Raw genomic sequence first — 19451 nt, 5'->3', positions numbered from 1 at the left:
CCCGCTGGTATCAGGTAGTTCATTCAGTGTTCTGGGCAGAGCGTGTTACCATTCACAAAGCGACGGGCTTATCGCCTTATTTCATGATGCACGGTGTAGAGCCAATATTTCCCTTTGATCTCGCTGAAGCGACGTTCCTCGCGCCCTTACCAAGCTGAGGTGCGTTCACCACTCTTATAGCATGGCGCGCGCGTCAATTACAGAAGTGCATAGAAGATATTAACACGATCAGAGACAGAGTAGTCGCGGCGCGCTTCAAGTCGATACGCGATTTTGAGAAGCGCTTCCGCGCGACTATCAAATCGCACGATTTCGAACCCGGCGCCTTAGTGTTGGTACGCAACTCGAGGGTCGAATACGAATTGAGCAAGAAGACAAAGCCGCGCTATTTGGGACCTATGATCATAGTGCGCCGCACGAAGGGAGGCTCGTATATGCTGGCCGAGTTGGACGGCGCGATCTCAAAACTGCGGTTTGCCGCATTCCGCGTCATTCCTTACTACCCACGTAGCGGGGAGCACGTATCGGTAACCCAAATGACTGGAGTGGACGACGAGAGCATCGACGAACTAGAAGCGTATGAAACCGTAGAACCTGAAGAAGACGAGCCCGAGCGCGCGCAACCAATTCTCACCCGCACATCACCCAATCAATTCGCACATCCACACACTCCTCAAAAACATAAAACAAAAACACAAGATAATACGAAAAACACAAAAATATTCCATGAAGTACATACTCTCAGTTTTACCCCGGGTTTCATCCGGTGATATCTTTTTCTATCATTAGTCCATATAACGTGCATTGCCTGCACATAAACCCCACAGACTCTAGAATACATCAACACACCACCGAAACGCTCATATTCCGCAAGTACATACTACTAACTACCATATTTGTATAGCGCGCGCATAATCACCCCCATAGACGTTCCCTTTCTAACGCGTGCGCGGTGCCGCGCATTTTTTTTCCTTTTTTCTAATTTTTATTCAAACGCGCGCGTCATCGCCTCGGTGCGCGCGGCGCAACAAGGCAGGGATAGATGAAGGAAGGCGCGCAAAGAAGACAAGACGGGCGCGCACCCCGCAGAAAACCTAGTAAAGTCCATCGCAGTACCTTTATCTCGTCTCGCGCTCAAGCCTTACTTACATACTTATAATCTTAATTTCATAGCCCAGTGAATCAGACGAGGACATGGACATGGACATGGGACAACAACATCAGGATCTATTGCAAAGGCGCATTGGCGCTTAGGAGAAAAACAGGTTGTATCTAGTTCAGAGAAGCATTGGCGCGCTCCTCCAGGTCAGACCACTCTTGGGACATGGCGAAAAGTTTGTTAGAAAGCGCCAAGAGATCCGCCTGCTGGGCGCGCGCATACTGGCGCGTCTTCAAAGCGGACGCGCGCATAAGCGCATTTTCCTCCCTCAAGCGCGCCGTCTCAGCTTGCACCTCTCTCAACTCCTCCTCTGGTCCCTTGTACTTGCCTTTTCCCTTAGGCGCAGAGCCAGATGCCAATGGACCCTCAGCGCGCACAGGGATAACGCGCGAGGCGCGCACAACCTTATCCTCCACAGTGCGCTCATCAATAATCATCACATCTAAACCAGACCCGTCAGAACCATCTTCTTCAACGGCAATAGAGGAGGCAGTCTCCTTGGCAGACTCAGTAACCGTGGGGCGCTTGGGCATAGGCTTGCGCGGACGCGCCTTGGGTCCGTCTGTATTGTTGCGCTTAGCTAATCCCAAAGGCGTCAGTAGCGCGCCAACAGAATCCGACAAGACGCAACTTACAAAAGGAGCAAGCGTGCTTAGAAACGTCACAAGGAGGGCAGCGCCTGCCAGGCGTGCCTCCGCAAACCTGATTCTTGCTGGCGCAGTTGGTGCAGTGAGGCGCCGAAGGAACAGACATACGTCCAACCTTGCGCTAATGCGGACGAACATTCAGTAGAGTAGCACACCCACACGACATAGAGAAACGCACCTGCATGGAAGCATCAGTACCAGATGCGTCGGTGGCGCGTGCCTCGGTACCCGGCGCTTCAGTGGCGCGCACAACGCGCTTGGGAGGCGCCACTGGAACGGTCTCGATCGCCTTTGCTTTCCATCCCTTCACCAGCACCTCAATCTCCTTGTAACCCTTGCGCCCCTGCTTCAGGAGCTCCGCGCTCTTATTGTCCATATCCAGCTCCACGCTCAGCACACCCGCGCGCTCGGAACAGCCGTTCAAGTTTGCCTAGGATGGTCACATCACAAAAAGTCAAGCCATGTAAGCGCACTCACCAGTACAGAGAGCCACTCGCCCATCCACATCTCTTGATCCTCGAGGAGCTCCGGCTTGAGGTCTGGCGTCACCATGACGCACGCCTCCAATGCGACCAGGGAAGCGGTCCAAGCGCTGACAAGGCGGTCGGTATCGGACTCCGCGCTAGCGTCAGCCATAGGCGTGTCCTCAGGGTGAATTGGCGCCACAGGCTCAGGTTCTGGAGAGGGAGTGGAGTTCAGCATAGCGGCAGTGAAAGGAGGCATGATGGTAATTATAAGAAGGAAGACAAGAGATCGCGAGAACACTTCCATCTCTTATCAACAACCCCATCGATCAGATCAGCGATGCTCGCGATCATCAAAGGAGCGGCCCTACTCTCGCGATCACATGACCCCTGTCTATCACCATTTCTCCAAGTCAAAAAATCCCGCGCTATAGCTCTGAGTGGGGACACTCAGAATGTAAGTTCCCAGGAGATGTAGAGACTCGCGCCTCTCAATGCCGGATATGCGGCCTTCTTACCCATTTAATTCCCTACCTGTATCAGCTCACATCCTAAGGACCAGTCATTCGCGCTCTCGCGCGCGCGCCCTACGTACGCGCCTCACTCGCACATCGCACACGCACACGCGCCCTTCGCGCGCGCGCTCCATAGGCCTTCGCACTCCTACCGTCCGTCCCTCTGTCCTTTGTCCTTGCTGATTTACTGGTGCGTTATTTTTATCTCTCTCTTTGAATTAACGAACCTTCGGTCCGACCTCCGCGCTTACATACAGAGAGTCTATTTAAACTTAGAATATATTTAGAAGTTGATATGGTTACTCGGTTCGGGAGCGCGCTCGGAAGCGCGCCGCATAGCGTAATCTCCCTTCTTAAATAAAGGGAGGATTCCTTTGGTTCTGGTACTTACTTTCCCCTTATCTTGATATACTGCAAAGTGTATAGTTCTCCCTCCAATACTAGAAATCTGATTATACTCCTCCACTGTTTGACACCTGTGCCCCTGCTACTCTCTTAAGGACTCCTCTCCTTCATCGTTCAAGCGTGCGCCCACTTACGCGCGTACCCTCCGCATCTCGCGCGCCTTCGCGCGCGTTACTTTCCCGCGTCTACCAGCGCCCGTCTAGTTGACAGAGTTTCCCTCCACCTTATTCGCGAGGAACTTCTCTCAGTAGCTGTCCTTTGGGTCGAGTTGTATTCTCGTATCCAGGTCTTGCTGTAGAGCCCCCTTTCTTTAGTGTTTTCACCCACAGTCAAGATTCCTCACCTTCACCGCCCTTTCGAGATTGTCACTTCCTACGTCGCCAGTGCCTCTGACCCAGCAGATAAACCCTCCAGAGGGATCTACGGACTGCGAAGCCTTCTTCTTCCTCCAGTCAAGCTTCCAGCCGAGCTTGAAGGCTTCCTTATCGACGCCACTGAACCGCTCTCTCCCACTGAGCTTAGACTCTTACGGAACGGGAGCTACTCCACTCCCGCTGCCAAGCTCATCAACAGAGAACTCCTCAAACAACAAGCGATCATTAGAGCAGGTGCAGACAGAAAAGAGGAGGAAGACTTCATTAGCAAAGCACTCAGCGAGAGACAGTAGCACGGAAAACGCACGTTTCGGTGCCCCCTTGCCCAGTACCTTGCACATTAGCGCTCCCTCTATCCCTCTATGCTATAAATCAAACTTAACCCCACAGCTATCCACACTGCGTCCACATTGTCTAGCAAGAGACAGGTCAAGGTTATGGGTACCAGCGGGAAGCAGCGCAAGACAAACAACAAACACAACAAACAATCCGACGAACCAGGAAATGTCCGATCGGCAATTAGAATGCATCCTGGATGTCATGGGATCAGTGTGGGCTCAATCCACAAAAGAAACATACAGAGCAGGCTTACTCATATTTCATGTGTTCTGCGACACAAATGGTATCGAGGAAGACAAGTGGTGCCCTATCGATCGCACCCTGCTACTTAATTTCTTGTGCAGCTGCGCTGGGTCGTACTCAGGCTCCGCGCTAAGCAATTATGCAGCGGGCCTCAGAGCGTGGCACCTCTTACACAGAAGAGACTGGTTGATCCCGCCTAGAGAACCCAAAGCAGTCCTAGATGGTGCCGCCACATCAGCACCAACAGAGTCCAAAAAGCCCAAACGACACCCATACACACCAGATTCTCTGGCCGCTATCTGCAATCAACTGGACCTCACCACACCCTTAGATGCAGCAGTGTTCGCGTGTCTGACCACGACATTTTACTCCATAGCGAGACTTGGAGAGTTCACAGTCAGCGCCATCAGAGACTTTGACCCCAGAAAACACGTTACCAGAGCTAACGTGTCAGAAACCACCGACCGCAACGGACTTCCCGTCACCAAAATACATCTTCCTAGCACAAAATGCTCCACAGTCGAAGGAGAAGATGCATATTGGGCCGCGCAAGAAGGACCAACGAACCCTAAAGAAGCCTTAGAGAATCATTTTCGCGTGAACCCAGCGTCCAATGCTGAACAAACGCACCTGTTTGCCTGGAAACACGCGAAAGGAATGCGTCCGTTGTCAAAAAGACAACTCCTCAAAAGGACAGCAGCAGCTGCGGAAGCAGCAAAACTACCAGACCTAAAAGGGCATGGCTTGTGCATCGGGGGGACCTTAGAGTATTTGCTGCGCTGTAGAAACAACAATACTGAGAGGAACAAATGATGCTCCTGACTGTATCTATAATGTTGTGAGGTCGCGCGTTGCCTAGTCTGCTATACCTGAGACGACAAGTGCGTTCGACCCTAAAGGGGAAGCGAGTGCAGCAAGGATCTAGTAGTGCGTGCTGAAGGCGCTACTGGTTGGCTGATGCGAAGCGCGAGAAAGTGCGCAGGTACGCGCGCGTGAGCGGAAACAAGTGATAGTAAGAGTGAGTTTGCTTAAGTGGTGATTAGATACTAGACAAGAGATACGAGTGCGAGGTGTTAAAGAATATATTTCTACTATGTTCTCCTAGGTAGTATGTGGGTGGTAAGTGGGAGGTCCAGTAATTCTCCTAGTGGTCCATGATGCTGGTGCTTATATGGCGCCTAAGCGCTGTCATGCGGAGCCGAATCGCTACCGAGTAAGGTATGTAAAGATATATGTATGTAAGTAAGGGTCCATGATATAAATAAAGGTGGAATGATATGTAAATAAGGGAAATGGAAATACACGCACTAGAGAGCTTGGTGGACAGTGGATGGATGCTTCCGGAAGGCTGGCGCTTTAGGGCGATCAAGCGCGGGAAAGCGCGCGCGTATATACATCGCGAAGCACAGGAATGGTGCGCGCATGGCGCGCGTTGCGCGGGAAAGCTGCGCCTCATATAGGGATAGCTGCAGATAGCACACAGAATGGTGCTGCAAGTTCATGCAATGAACTCCCTAGTGAAAAGTGCCATATCACACCATGAGAGGCATGAGTCTCTACAGCGCGGAGTGCCTTTCGATGTCGTGAAAGCTATGGGAAGGTGGTCCAGTGACGCCTTCGCGAGTTATCTGCGAGAACATGCGACAGTACTCGCACCTTATATCCAAGCTGTTACAGTAACATTTAGCCCCTATACTCATTTCTTTTATTCTTGCTTACAAACGGGCTGTCCATATCATGCTTATCTCTTATCTTCGCCAAGCGGGCTGTCCGCCTTATCTCTGATCCTTATCCCTTATCATGCTTCTATCTTGATAACACATTTACAAGCTCCGCTTGAACATTCGTATATAAACCTAGCTACTTACGATTGTATTCCTTACTTTAATCTACTGGGTTTTACCTGGAACATTGTCCTTCAGTAAGGTCTCCAACCTTACTGTCTAAAAACCACTATTCTAAGGGAGTCAGCGACACTCGCCTTAGCCAGAACCTTTGATCTCTCAATCGAGAGCAGACTTACGTCTATCTGGCGTTCAGCCGATTGTCTATTCAGACAGAGATAGCTCGACTCATCCCAGTCGTAACAAAAGATTAAAGTCTTATAAACTGAACCGTTGCCATCTGCAACGAAACCGACACCACGACTTCGTTAACTCCCTTGATCGGAGCCTTGAACCTAGGAGCCTTACCAAATATCCCTCCTCTGAACACCATGACGACCAAAGCTAAAGATATAGAACTCAAGATCGGCTCCCCCCCGAATTCGATGGAGACCGTGAAGAATCTAAAAGATTCATGATGAAATGTCACGCGTACCTTGATATCAACGATCAAGTGTACAACGAAGACAAGAAGAAGATCATCCTTGTACTGTCTTACATGACAAAAGGAAACGCAGCGATATGGGCAGAAGACTTCATGGAAGCAGCCCTAGATCCCAAGAGGAAAGACACCTCTGGTCAGATAATCGGCTACAGAAGCTGGGCCACCTTTAAAAAGGACTTCGACGAAGCCTTTAAACCCATGGACCCCGCCGGAACCGCTATGATGAAAATCCGAGAGTTGGAAATGAAAGGAGATCTCCACACCTACATCTCCAATTACAAACTCCTCGCACACAGGGCAGGGATGACTGAACAAGCCCCCCTGATCGAATTCTTCAGACAAGGTCTAGACTACGGGCTCCAAGAAAGCATGCACCGTACTGGTGAAAGCCTCGACGACTTCGACACCGTAGTCAATACCTGCATCAACCTCGATAATGCTTTCCAAAGGATGAAGGCTATCAGGAGAAAAGAAAGACCCCACCAGCAGAAGAAGAAGAACTTCGGGAACAAACATTACGTTCCCAGAAGAAGCGACGATATGGAAGTCGATCGCATAAGCCGTCTGTCCGACGCAGAATTAAAGAAACATCTTAAAGAAGGGAGATGCTTCAAGTGTCACCAAGTAGGCCATCGCGCCAACGATACCTCGTTCCACCCTAGGGAGAGGGACCAGATCCGAAGAAAACAAGAGGAAGAAAGCAGCAGCGACGACGAAGTCGAAAGTCGCGCTTCCTCCTCCAGAACTCCTATTAGGAGAAAGAAGGAGAAGAACGAAGAAGAAACCCCGAAAAGAAAAACACCAATCCGAAGGAAAACTATGAAAGAGAAAGCGAAGGAAGTCGAAGAAGAAGAAGATAGCGACTTCACTGAAGTAGAACACCGCTTCGTGGAAATGGATTTTTAGAAAGGAGAACTGCCTCGACGTCAGTAACTCCTATCCCTGTACGACTAATACGTTCTATCGGAACCAGAAATGAATTAAGAATTCCTGCATCCATTTTTTCCGATAAACGCGTACAAACCGTCGAAACATCCATGATCATCGACTCCGGAGCATCCGGAACTTTTATAAGCGACGCCTTTTGCAAAAGACATAAAATCAGGACCCATAAACTTTCTCGCCCCTTTCCCGTCATCACTGCGGACGGATCGGACGCCCAGGGAGGACTCATCTCCCGATACTGCGTACTCACGGTCAAAATTGACCAGCGAACCATGATCGGAAAATTTAACGTGGCAAAATTAGCCAAGCAAGACAAAATCCTCCTAGGATTCCCTTGGCTCTCCGCACTAAAACCCCAGATTGATTGGGAAGCCAAGACAGTATCACTTCCACCAACAAAGAGATCATTGGCTATAGAAAAAGATATCGATAGAAAACGACGAAGAAGAGCCCTCCCACCTCTCTTCAAAGAGAAGAGGATCGTCGAAAAGGAAGCCTCTCGAGTTTGGGTAAATTCTAAACTACGGAAGCCAGTACAGGTGAAGGTGGCAACTAATGAAACCCCCTCCCCCTATACCGCTTCCGTAGAAGAAGAAACGATGGATGAAGAAACTCCTAACTACGACACCAAGGACGACGTCTGGTCAGAAAATTTTAGACCCCCAGTCCGCGATCCCCTGGCTTATCAACTAGCCAATGATGAAGTACTTGTTGAATACGCCACTGACGGAACAACAGTACGCATCATCGAAGACCTATCTTTCGATACCCCGCTCGTTCGAGACGGAACATCAAAAAAAGAGCAAAACTTCGGAAAGACAAGCAATAAGGCCCAGGAATTCGCAGTCGCAGGAGAAATAGAAAAACAGAAGAAAACCTTTGAAGAACTTGTTCCCCCCTTTCTACACCAGTACCAAGATGTTTTCGCCAAAGACGGCCTTAACAAACTTCCGCCCGAGAGACCTGGGGTAGATCATCGTATCGACCTCAAACCAGGATTCGTACCCAAAACATCAAAGATTTATCCACTATCAGGAAAAGAACGAGAAGCGGTCAAAACGTTTATCGAAGAAAACACCAGGAAAGGTTTCATTGTCCCGTCCAAATCCCCTCAAGCTAGCGGATTCTTTTTCGTAGGAAAGAAAAGCGGAGAATTACGCCCCTGTCAAGATTACCGGTATCTTAACGACTGGACCATACGAAACCAATACCCTCTTCCCCTGCCAAAATCCCTCATCGAACGACTCTATGACGCCAAATACTTCACAAAGATCGATATAAGATCTGGGTACAATAACGTCAGAATTCACCCCGAAGATCGCTGGAAAGCAGCGTTCACCACACAAGAAGGGCTATTCGAGCCAACGGTCATGTTCTTTGGACTAACAAACTCCCCCGCAACATTTCAGGCGTTTATGGCAAACCTCTGTCAACAACAGATAAATGAAGGGTGGTTGGTTATCTATATGGACGATCTCTTAATCTTCTCAAAAGATCTGCAACAACATCGATTACGGACGATTGAGATTCTCAATATCCTCCGGAGGGAAAAGTTGTTTGTCAAACCGGAAAAGTGCACTTTTGACGCTCAAGAAGTGGAGTATCTCGGAATGATAATCCGACCCGGAGAAGTAGGAATGGAACCCGCCAAAGTAGATGGAATTAAGCATTGGCCAACCCCGGAAAACCTGAAGGACACACGATCATTCCTGGGGTTCTGCAACTTCTACCGAGCGTTCATCGCTCACTACTCTGACATCGCCCGACCCCTTATTGACCTTACCAAGAAAGATCATCCCTTCTTATGGACAGACGACTGCCAAACTGCCTTCGACCATCTCAAAAACGCCTTCTTATCACAGCCAGTACTACGGAACCCTGACCCAGCCCGACAATTCGCAATTGCCACCGACGCTTCGCTTGCGGCAACCGGAGCGGTGTTGCTACAAACTGATGAAAATGGGATGTACCACCCGTGCGGTTATCTCTCTCAATCGTTCAATTCTGCGGAACGCAACTACGAGATCTTTGATAGGGAATTATTGGCAGTAGTCAGAGCACTCTCTGAATGGCGCCACTACCTGGAAGGAAGCCCCCACACTGTGATAGTATTTACAGATCACATGAATCTCCTCTACTTCCGCTCCGCTCAGAAGCTAACAAGACGACAAGCACGATGGCAGCTCATTTTGTCCAATTTTCAGTTGGAATTACACCACGTCGCAGGAACCAAGTTAGCTGCTCCTGATGCACTTTCCCGACGCCCTGACCATTCCCTTGGAAAAGATGACAACGAGAATCGCATTCTCCTCCCCGATACTATGTTCGTACGACTGATCGACGATAACCTATCTGAGAGTATTGCACGTAACTCCGCCGAAGACCCTGTATACCAGAAAGCCCTGGAAGCACTGGACGGAGTGTGTCTTCCCCCCATGAAATCCGCCCTCTCTGACTGGACCTGCACCAATGGCGTCCTGTTTTATAAAAATAGAGCCTATGTACCAGCAGCCCAACGGCACGATGTGTTGTTCAAACACCATGATCATCCTACGGCCGGACACCCCGGCCGGTTCAAGACTGAAGAACTAGTGAAACGGGACTTTTGGTGGCCCGCTATGGGGACCTATATTCGCAAATACGTCGATGGTTGCGCTTTATGTCAGCAGATGAAGGCCGACACGCACCCTACTACTCCGCCCTTACGGCCGATTCCTTCCTCCGCTACTCGCCCCTTCTCCCAGGTATCCGTTGACCTTATCACCGACCTGCCTGTGTCGAACGGTTTTGACTCTATCATGATCGTGGTAGACCATGGGCTTACGAAGGGGGTAATTATTTCACCATGCAACAAGAACATCACCTCAGAAGGAGTGGCTAAACTATTTCTCAAAAACGTATTCAAGAGATTCGGTCTCCACGAGAAGGTGATCTCTGATAGAGGACCACAATTCATTTCTAAGTTCTCTCGAGAACTCGCCCGACTTCTCGGATATCAGATCGCCGCATCAACTGCCTACCATCCCCAGACAGACGGACAGACAGAACGTCTCAACCAAGAACTTGAAACCTACCTTCGAATCTATTGCAGAAGTAACCCGCTAGAATGGGCTAATCACCTCCCCATCGCTGAGTTCGTCCACAATCATCGAAAGCACGACGCCAGGAACACATCTCCATTCTTCCTTATGATGGGCTATGAGCCACGAGGAATCCCCCACATCCTACCCGTATCTGACACGCCAGCAGCAGAAGAAAGACTCAGGAACTTACAAAAGATACGCGAAGAAGCACTCGCCTGCCATAACATTGCTATGCAGCGAATGGCAGAAAGATCTCGCCATGGGAAATATCGACCATGGAAGATAGGAGATAAGGTATGGCTTACGGCCACCAATCTCCTAACATCCTTACCATCCAGGAAACTTGCGCCTAAGCGATACGGCCCATTCGTTATCACCGCAGTCCTATCTCCCATCACGTTCACCCTGAAACTCCCAGATCAATGGAAGGTTCACCCCACGTTCCATGCTTCTGAGCTATCCTCCTATCGCGAAACAGAGATACACGGACCGAACTACGCCGAACCTCCACCTGACGTTATCAACGGCGAAGAAGAATACGAAGTAGAAGCTATTCTTAGCCATAAAGGCATGGGTAAACGAAGACGCTATCTCGTATCTTGGATCGGCTACTCTTCCGGAAGCAACGAATGGATACCCGAGGAGAACTTGCGGAGTTCAAAGGAGCTTCTAACAACGTATAAAAGGAGGCACAAGTTGAACTGAACGAACCATCCCCTTGAAACAAACATCCCAAGTAACATGACTCCCCCATTGACACCCTCCTCCACTGGATCATCATCTTCGTCCAACCACTCTCTTGGAAACTCCACGTATAAGAAAAACATCCTTGACCTAGACGACGACGCCATCGTCGAGACAACTCTTTTATCCCTTCCCCACGCAATTGAACTAGAAAAACAGCTCGCCAAAGAACCCGCACATATTGCCGCTCCCATAATTTCCCAGATCCACGTCATACGCGCCACCTCCGCTCTTGAACTTAGGTTCAAAGAAATCGAAAACGATGCCCTCAGACTCGCTTGCCAACACCTCCAGAGACAGATACACAGCCTTGAGATTCAGCTGCTTCCTTCTGCTTTTAGCACTGTCTGCAAGTCAGTTATACGGGCTGTTGAAGAACGAAACAAGACCGAAGTCGGTCGCCCGCCAAGCCCTGCTACTAGCGCTCCCCCCAGCAGCATACCTGCTGCAGATACGGCTGGAGAAGAAGCTCAGCCTGCTACTCAGCCAACATCAGCTGAAAAAGCACTACCTATCCCCGAACCCACCGTCGTTTTCAAATGAAAGACCCGCAGAGGAGCTACCATGCACGGAGTGTCGAAGACTAGAGCTTCTAAGGGAAAGAAGCGTGAAGTCATTGACCTCACCGAAACCCCCGACGTCATCACAGTAAAGCAACCTCATTTCCCCGCAGACAACTTCGTCTGTCGCGTCTGCAAGAAACTCGGGCATCGCCACAAGAACTGCCCAGAATACCACTGCCGCATATGCCAAGGCCAGAAGCCTGGCCATCTATCCATCTATTGCCCCTACGCTGCTGAAAAAATATTATTTCCATTGGTTTACACCGATGAAGGCTTCTATGAAGCATTATCGGCCTGGGAGGCCAAGAAAGACGAAGAACTCCAGGAGGAAATAGACCGGGCAAACAGGGAGTATGCCACCAAGTATAACGAACCAGAGTTCTGTAATGCTGACGCAGACCCCATCTACTACGACTACATGGACGAATATACCAACACCGAGGAATATTGAAGTCAGAGACTTCAACCGTAACATGGGGGTAATGTTACAGTAACATTTAGCCCCTATACTCATTTCTTTTATTCTTGCTTACAAACGGGCTGTCCATATCATGCTTATCTCTTATCTTCGCCAAGCGGGCTGTCCGCCTTATCTCTGATCCTTATCCCTTATCATGCTTCTATCTTGATAACACATTTACAAGCTCCGCTTGAACATTCGTATATAAACCTAGCTACTTACGATTGTATTCCTTACTTTAATCTACTGGGTTTTACCTGGAACATTGTCCTTCAGTAAGGTCTCCAACCTTACTGTCTAAAAACCACTATTCTAAGGGAGTCAGCGACACTCGCCTTAGCCAGAACCTTTGATCTCTCAATCGAGAGCAGACTTACGTCTATCTGGCGTTCAGCCGATTGTCTATTCAGACAGAGATAGCTCGACTCATCCCAGTCGTAACACAAGCCTCTCCAGCACTCGAGCCGTTCACACGCCATACCATGCCTCCAATCGGGTAACAAACTGGAGTAAGTCCATCTCCTAGAACATAAGGGCATCAAGCTTCGCTGCATGCGTCACTGAACTCCTAAAATTCAGGAACACAGCTCACCTTGCACCACAGGTACAGACACATGTTTTGGACCAGACAAGCCCTGCGGGCTTTCGCCCAAATACCCAATGAAATATTTCTTCTATCAGCCATTAGCTTCTAGCAGTCCCTTCTGTAAACATCACGCACCGTTGAAAACCGAGTTTGCTAGCTTGTCTTCTAACGTATCGCAGACATTCGCATTCGAAACGCATAGAGGGATGAAGAGGTGATATTGCAATTAGCTATAATGCACTGAGGCGCTGGGAGGCCCGGTATATTTTTAGTGGGTACGATAATAGGGTGCATTTTTGCCATAAGTAGTGCTGCATTATCGAAGGCGTGGAAGCGAACAGCCTCAGGTGTCCTGAGCGTCTATTGAAATGAGACAGGTGAACGCAGGGAGTCATATCTTAGACTGCAAAATACACCTGTGCGGAAAGATACCCACAATCCCTCCAAAGTCCACCTTGACCATGCCAAACGACATCAACCTCCAGTAAAATGTCGGAGCTCATTCCAATCACCATACCCGTGCAAAAGTTAGAAGGCCATGAAGGACCCGTAACAACAGCCACAGTGTTCCCCGACAAACAGCGGATGGTTACGGGCTCATGGGACAGAACACTTCGCCTGTGGGACTTGAAGACAGGTGTTGTGTTGAAGAAGATGGAGGGGCATCGTAGTGAAGTGTGGAGATTGGCAGTATCACGAGATGGGCAATTGATAGCAAGCGGTGATATCAATGGGAACGTCACGGTCATCGTCTGGCAGGGAGAAACTGGCGAATCACTCACCAAAATTGAAGCCCACCAGTCACTCTACTCACTCGTGCTAGATTTTTCTCCTGATGGAACAGTGCTGGTCACTGCTTTACTTGACGACAGAACGATGAAACTGTGGAACACCCAAACTTGGGAGCAGGACTCAGACCCAATTGGGTGTGATAATGTTCGCTGCGTACGGTATTCACCCTCTGGAGAACTTCTTGCCATCGCAACAAACAAGGATATTCAAATCTATAATCCAGGCACGAGGGAACGCATTGCATCTTTCAAGGCTCACACATTTAACTTCTCACTCGCATGGACGCCCGATGGTACTCGCCTTCTCACAGGTGGTAGTGCTACGATACGTGAATGGGATACAACGACCTGGAAGCAGGTCCACGATCCTTGGACGGGCCACTCTAATCATATCAACGACATTGCCGTTCATCCTGCTGGCACACTCGTCGCATCCGCATCCCGTGACAATCATGTCCGTCTCTGGCGGCTCTCAGATCAACGAACCATTGCCACTTTCAAGCACACAACTACGCCGTTCTGTGCCACTTTCTCCGTGGACGGCAATCACATCCTGAGCGGAGGTGACAATAAGATAATCTCGGAGTGGGCAGTACCTCCGAGTCAAGGTATTCATCCAAAGGCATGTTTCTGTCCTTGACTCATATACCACAATTCGAGCATGTTTTGTGCAGATCCTAGCCATCACAACAGCCCGCATTGCATGCATAGATGGGGACTTGTCTACCGCCGAAGAACTACTCACGCAAGATATCAACACCAACGCCAACAACTATTCTTCCTATGCCCATCGTTCATTCGTGATGGCTCGACAACACAACTGGGACCACGCCCTTCAGGATGCAATCAAGGTAAGTTATACGCATTGATCATGGCCCCCTTACAAAAGGTTAACTTAATGGTAACATAGTCCATCAGTATTCAGCCTTCATTGACAGGCTACATATCCAAGGGCATTGCCCTCTGCGGAAAAGGTCGCGTCCCGGATGCGAGGGCAGCATTTGATGTCGCATCAATGTACATGGACCAAGACTCACAAATTCTCCATTTCCTGCTTTTGATCAAAGTATGTTACATCTACCTCACATACTGCCCGCTTCATCACATCTTTCAGGCCATCGTCCTCTTCAATGCAGACCAACACGACGAGGCAAAGCTGCTCCTCAAAGAACTCTTTACTGGCTGTCCGAATGCCGATTCTCTCGGGTGTTGTGTCGTGCAAGTAAGTAGCATCCGCACTTAGTCATCAACACTAATCTTTGCAATTCGCACGTCAGGGATATCTGCGTGTTCAACTAGGAATCAAGGTGTTGGATGACACACGTCACGAAGAAGCCGCTGACCATTTTACCGCCATTCTCAAGTCGAATGCTCTCTCATCGAGTTCACCCATTCATCTCATATATGAGGACTTGGTAGTGGTAAGTGAATACACATCCGAAATTTTTCTCGTATTTAAGTGTCTTATTCAGCTCTTCGGCTGGGATCTCAACTCATTGCAGCTCACTGCACACCAGAAACGTTGTCATGCATTCCTTCTGGCAGGTAAACTTCAACATGCCGTTAGATCATACCAATACATGATGGATAATATCAATGAAGCAACGAAGGTCAGCTGTTATGAATGGTCCAACGGCAAGTCTCGAGTTCGCAATATCGCGCAAGCTACAATCCTCACTCCCATTTCATTCAGCTTTCAAGCAAGAATGCAGCGCACCTTTTCTTACCAGCAGGGATGCTGCCCTCGCTGCAAGCGACTATGACAGGGCTATTGACCTTTACTCGGCAGTGATCGAACTGAATTCTGCGTCTGATGCTGTCTTTGCAAATTGTAGTAAGGCAAAGTTAGGTAAAATGCTATGGGACGATGCGCTTCTCGACGCGCAAAAGGTGCGATGGCATCTATGTCTTCGTAACCCATATTGACTCCAGCGGTGCATAGTTGACTGAGCTCAATCCTTCATCTCACGTTGGATACCAGTTGACACATGCAGCACTACGTGGCGCGCAACATTATGACGAAGCCATTGAAGCCTTCAGAACCATGTTGTCTAAGCTGGACGACTCTCCCGAAGTGCGGATGCAAGGTAAGCCTTGGAAGACTCCTGCATAGCATCCAAATGCCTATCTCGTTCTGCAGACCTGCGTCAGCAACATGTGCATCCATCTGAAGTAGAAGACACCATTCAAAGAGCTGTTTGGATTGAACTCGAATATGCCCCGCTATGACTACTTAATACCTCCACAGGTCTTTTGTGCAATCGAGCGGCACAAATAAACACCTTCAAATCAAGTGGAAAGTACAAGGAGCTTTTGTCATTCACAACGAAGCATTCAGACCTCCAACTGGACCGCATCAAAGAAGCGGTAGCAATGTACTTCTGCTGCGTCATGCTATCACACAGGTGGGAAGAGAAGGAGGCGCTGCTGCATGACGTCCAGGATAAAGATGTGCATGAGTTGAAGGGACTCGACGGCATCGCGAAAGTGCAGTCATTCTGCAAAGTCGCTCGTGATGCTGGGTATTGTTGGGTGTGGATGGACACGTGTTGCATCGACAAGAAGAGCAACACTGAGCTTCAAGAGTCGGTCAACTCCATGTTCATCTGGTACCGCCATTCAGTGCTTACCATCGTCTACCTATGCAACGTCCCTCCTTCATCGCAGCCCGGTGTAGAAACAACAATACTGAGAGGAACAAACAATGCTCCAGACTGTATCTGTGATGTTGTGAGGTCGCACGTTGCCTAGTCTGCTATACTTGAGACGACAAGTGCGTTCGACCCTAAAGGGGAAGCGAGTGCAGCAAGGATCTAGTAGTGCGCGCCGAAGGCGCTACTGGTCGGCTGATGCGAAGCGCGGGAAAGTGAAGGTACGCGCGAGGTGCGGGAAGCGCGCGCGCGCGTGAGCGGAAGCAAGTGAGAGTAAGAGTGAGTTTGCTTGAGTGGTGATTAGATACTGGACAAGAGATACAAGCCCGAGGTGTCAAAGAATAGATTTCTACTATGTTCAGCTAGGTAGTAAGTGGGTAAGTGGGAGGTCAAGTGGAAAGTTGGAAAGTTTCTAATAGTATGTAATGCTGGCGCTTATATATGGCGCCTAAGCGCTGTCACGCGGAGCCGAAGCGCTACCGAGTAAGGTATGTAAAGATATATGTATGTAAGTAAGGGTCCATGATATAAATAAAGGTGGAATGATATGTAAATAAGGGAAATGGAAATACACGCACTAGAGAGCTTGGTGGACAGTGGATGGATGCTTCTGGAAGGCTGGCGCTTTAGGGCGATCAAGCGCGGGAAAGCGCGCGCGTATATACATCGTGAAGCGCGGGAATGGTGCGCGCATGGCGCGCGTTGCGCGGGAAAGCTGCGCCTCATATAGGGATAGCTGTAGATAGCACACAGAATGGTGCTGCAAGTTCGTGCAATGAACTCTCTAGTGAAAAGTGCCATATCACACCATGAGAGGCATGAGTCTCTACACCGGTGCACTGGCGAGGAGCGTTTGGAACGAGCATGGATGGACCTTTCAAGAATTCGTCGCTCCAAAAGTTGTTATCTTTTATCGGAAGGACTGGACATTATATCTCGATGATCGCTCTCCCAACCACAAAGAGTCCCCTGAAATCATAAAGGAGTTGGAGGATGCAACGGGGATAGATGCGCAGACCCTGGTGACCTTCCGTCCAGGTATGAGCAGCGCCCGGGAGAAACTGCAATGGGCATCGAAGTGCGTCACCACCGTGCAGGAAGACGTTGCGTACTCATTATTTGGCATCTCCGGCATCTCCCTACCTGTCATTTATTGCCGCTCTATGATGCAGCGAGGCACGAGCGTAGTCTTAGAGTTCCGTCTTTGGAAGAGCGGAAGAAGCCGGCGCTTCTTCTTCTCACTCTTCCACCAGTAAGATCTTCGACGAGTCTATCGTTGAGCTCTTTTCTTTCTTCCGCTATCCATACACTGTCCATCCCTAACAGCATTATCTCTCATTTATAAAAACAAATCTATTCCCTTTTAATCTCATCATGGCCCGCATCACGTCAGACCCGGCACTGGACATTGAGCCAAACTTCGCATCCGCCACTTTCGAAGCCATCCGCAACTGCATCATTGGAAATTCGCAACTTACTCACGATGAAGCAGCCAATGAATTATCCAATGGCTGGAAACAAGACCGTGACATCCGCTTAGTCGCCTGGACGGCACAATCCAATGAAGAAGCGCGACTGGCAGCTGAAGCAGCCCAGGCTGAACACGAACATGTGGAACAGGAGAGACTCACCCTCGAGCTAGAAGCTGAGAAAGAGCGAAGAGAAACGGAGAAGAAAAAGCCGAAGATCAATGACTTCAAGGCAGGTACCTCTGTCGGCGACTCCCTTACTCACCGCCCCTCCCAGTATGCTATCCACAAGCTCAAATCTTACGAGTACGTAGAGCTCTGGTACTTCAGCCCAGAGGGCTGTAAGGAAACGGCAGACGAAGCAAAATCATCTGCCGACAACACTTACGGCTTCACAAAGGTTGACGATTTCGTCGCCTTGAAACTGGTCACATCCTTCAAGCCTTCCCGCAAAGTGATCCAAGACCATAGCCTCGAATGGTGGCAATTTGATATGGCTAAAAACTGCTTCCTCCTCCAGATCAACAGGCTGGGATGGCCTGAGAAGCACCAACGCGCTATCACAATGTTTTTCATGAACATCGTCTCCCACCCTCAGCGAGCTGAGCCTCTTGGTGAACGATCGCTTCTGCTATACGCCGCGCACGTATGCAGAGATTGGCATGACACCCTCACTCTCAACAACGCATTCGACATCAGCATTTTCAATTCAACCCTCCTGAAAAACCTGGCCGAAGAAGTGTGGAACAAAGTCCGTTTCGAAAGTCTTGCCGAGGTTCGTGCTCCTTCTCGACCCACAATACCATGTCGCTAATGTTTGCCCAATTTCTCTACCAAATGCTCCCTGCTACCTCTATACAATGCTTCCTGCTCCCATGCTACCACCCTCATGCTCCTGCTTCCAAAACTGCTTGCTGCCACCCCGCTACCTGCTTCCACCTGCTTCCTGGTCCACAGCTCCAACTGGCCAGTGCGATGCAGAGCAGCAGCCGTGAACACCAGACCCCATCCCAACGCAACCAAGCTCGCACACCCACGCGCTCCACTCGCTCCCGCTCACGATCCCCTGCACGAAACTCGTCAGGGCATCCAGCTCCTCGGACCACGACACCCAATCGGAATCAAACACGTCAAGAACCCAGACGCGCAGCCAACGAGAAGCAGCCTTTTCAGAGCAGCGCAGCATCACCTGGCCTCCATGCCTGCGCTGTATGCCTCGGCCGATTCGCACACAACGTCCACAAGTGCAAGAGCGAATTCCTGTGGGACAGCAAGACCCCGGCCTCATGCCAGAGAAACAACGAAGGCCGCCTTGTCAACACACAAGGTTTACAGCTGTGTTACGACTGGCAACACCCCAATGGATGTACAAGCACCAGCAAGGACCACACACACGAATGCTCGGGCTGCGGCACCACGGACCATGGAGCTCAAAAGTGTCCTCAAGGCCAGGAAACATAATGCACTCACTCCCTATCATGCGGAAACTTGGTACCATCTACTTAATAAATCCAGACTCATACGTATATACCTGCACATACCACAATCTCTACAGTTCGGTTTCATGGGAAGCATCCCTCACATTAAACATACTTACACCCCGCCTAATAGCCCCTCTGTTAAGAACGTGCTCAAGGGTCAGATCCGAAGGGCTTGGCTTCAGCTCGTGCACTGCGCCCCTTACC

General features: G+C 49.7%; 3 protein-coding genes across 3 annotated transcripts; all 3 read left to right on the top strand.

Annotated features, from left to right (window-relative positions):
- Positions 1-16037: 16037 nt before the first annotated feature.
- Positions 16038-16304, top strand: HD556DRAFT_1210216 (heterokaryon incompatibility; the record flags this gene model as incomplete). Its single annotated transcript, XM_041296547.1, has 1 exon — positions 16038-16304. A coding segment is annotated over one exon (267 nt), but the record flags the coding sequence as incomplete, so codon positions are not given.
- An 802-nt stretch (positions 16305-17106) lies between these two features.
- On the top strand, positions 17107-17553 carry HD556DRAFT_1480511 (uncharacterized protein; the record flags this gene model as incomplete). Its single annotated transcript, XM_041308622.1, has 1 exon — positions 17107-17553. The coding sequence occupies one exon, from the start codon at positions 17107-17109 to the stop codon at positions 17551-17553; it is 447 nt and encodes a 148-aa protein (XP_041159539.1).
- A 118-nt stretch (positions 17554-17671) lies between these two features.
- HD556DRAFT_1444097 (uncharacterized protein) lies at positions 17672-18580 on the top strand (the record flags this gene model as incomplete). Its single annotated transcript, XM_041306728.1, has 1 exon — positions 17672-18580. The coding sequence occupies one exon, from the start codon at positions 17672-17674 to the stop codon at positions 18578-18580; it is 909 nt and encodes a 302-aa protein (XP_041159538.1).
- Between the last annotated feature and the right edge of the window lie 871 nt (positions 18581-19451).

This window comes from Suillus plorans (assembly GCF_016647745.1).
Source record: "Suillus plorans strain S12 chromosome Unknown HD556scaffold_33, whole genome shotgun sequence".
Classification (NCBI taxonomy): Eukaryota; Fungi; Basidiomycota; class Agaricomycetes; order Boletales; family Suillaceae; genus Suillus; species Suillus plorans.
This window is presented reverse-complemented; position numbering and strand designations above follow the sequence as displayed.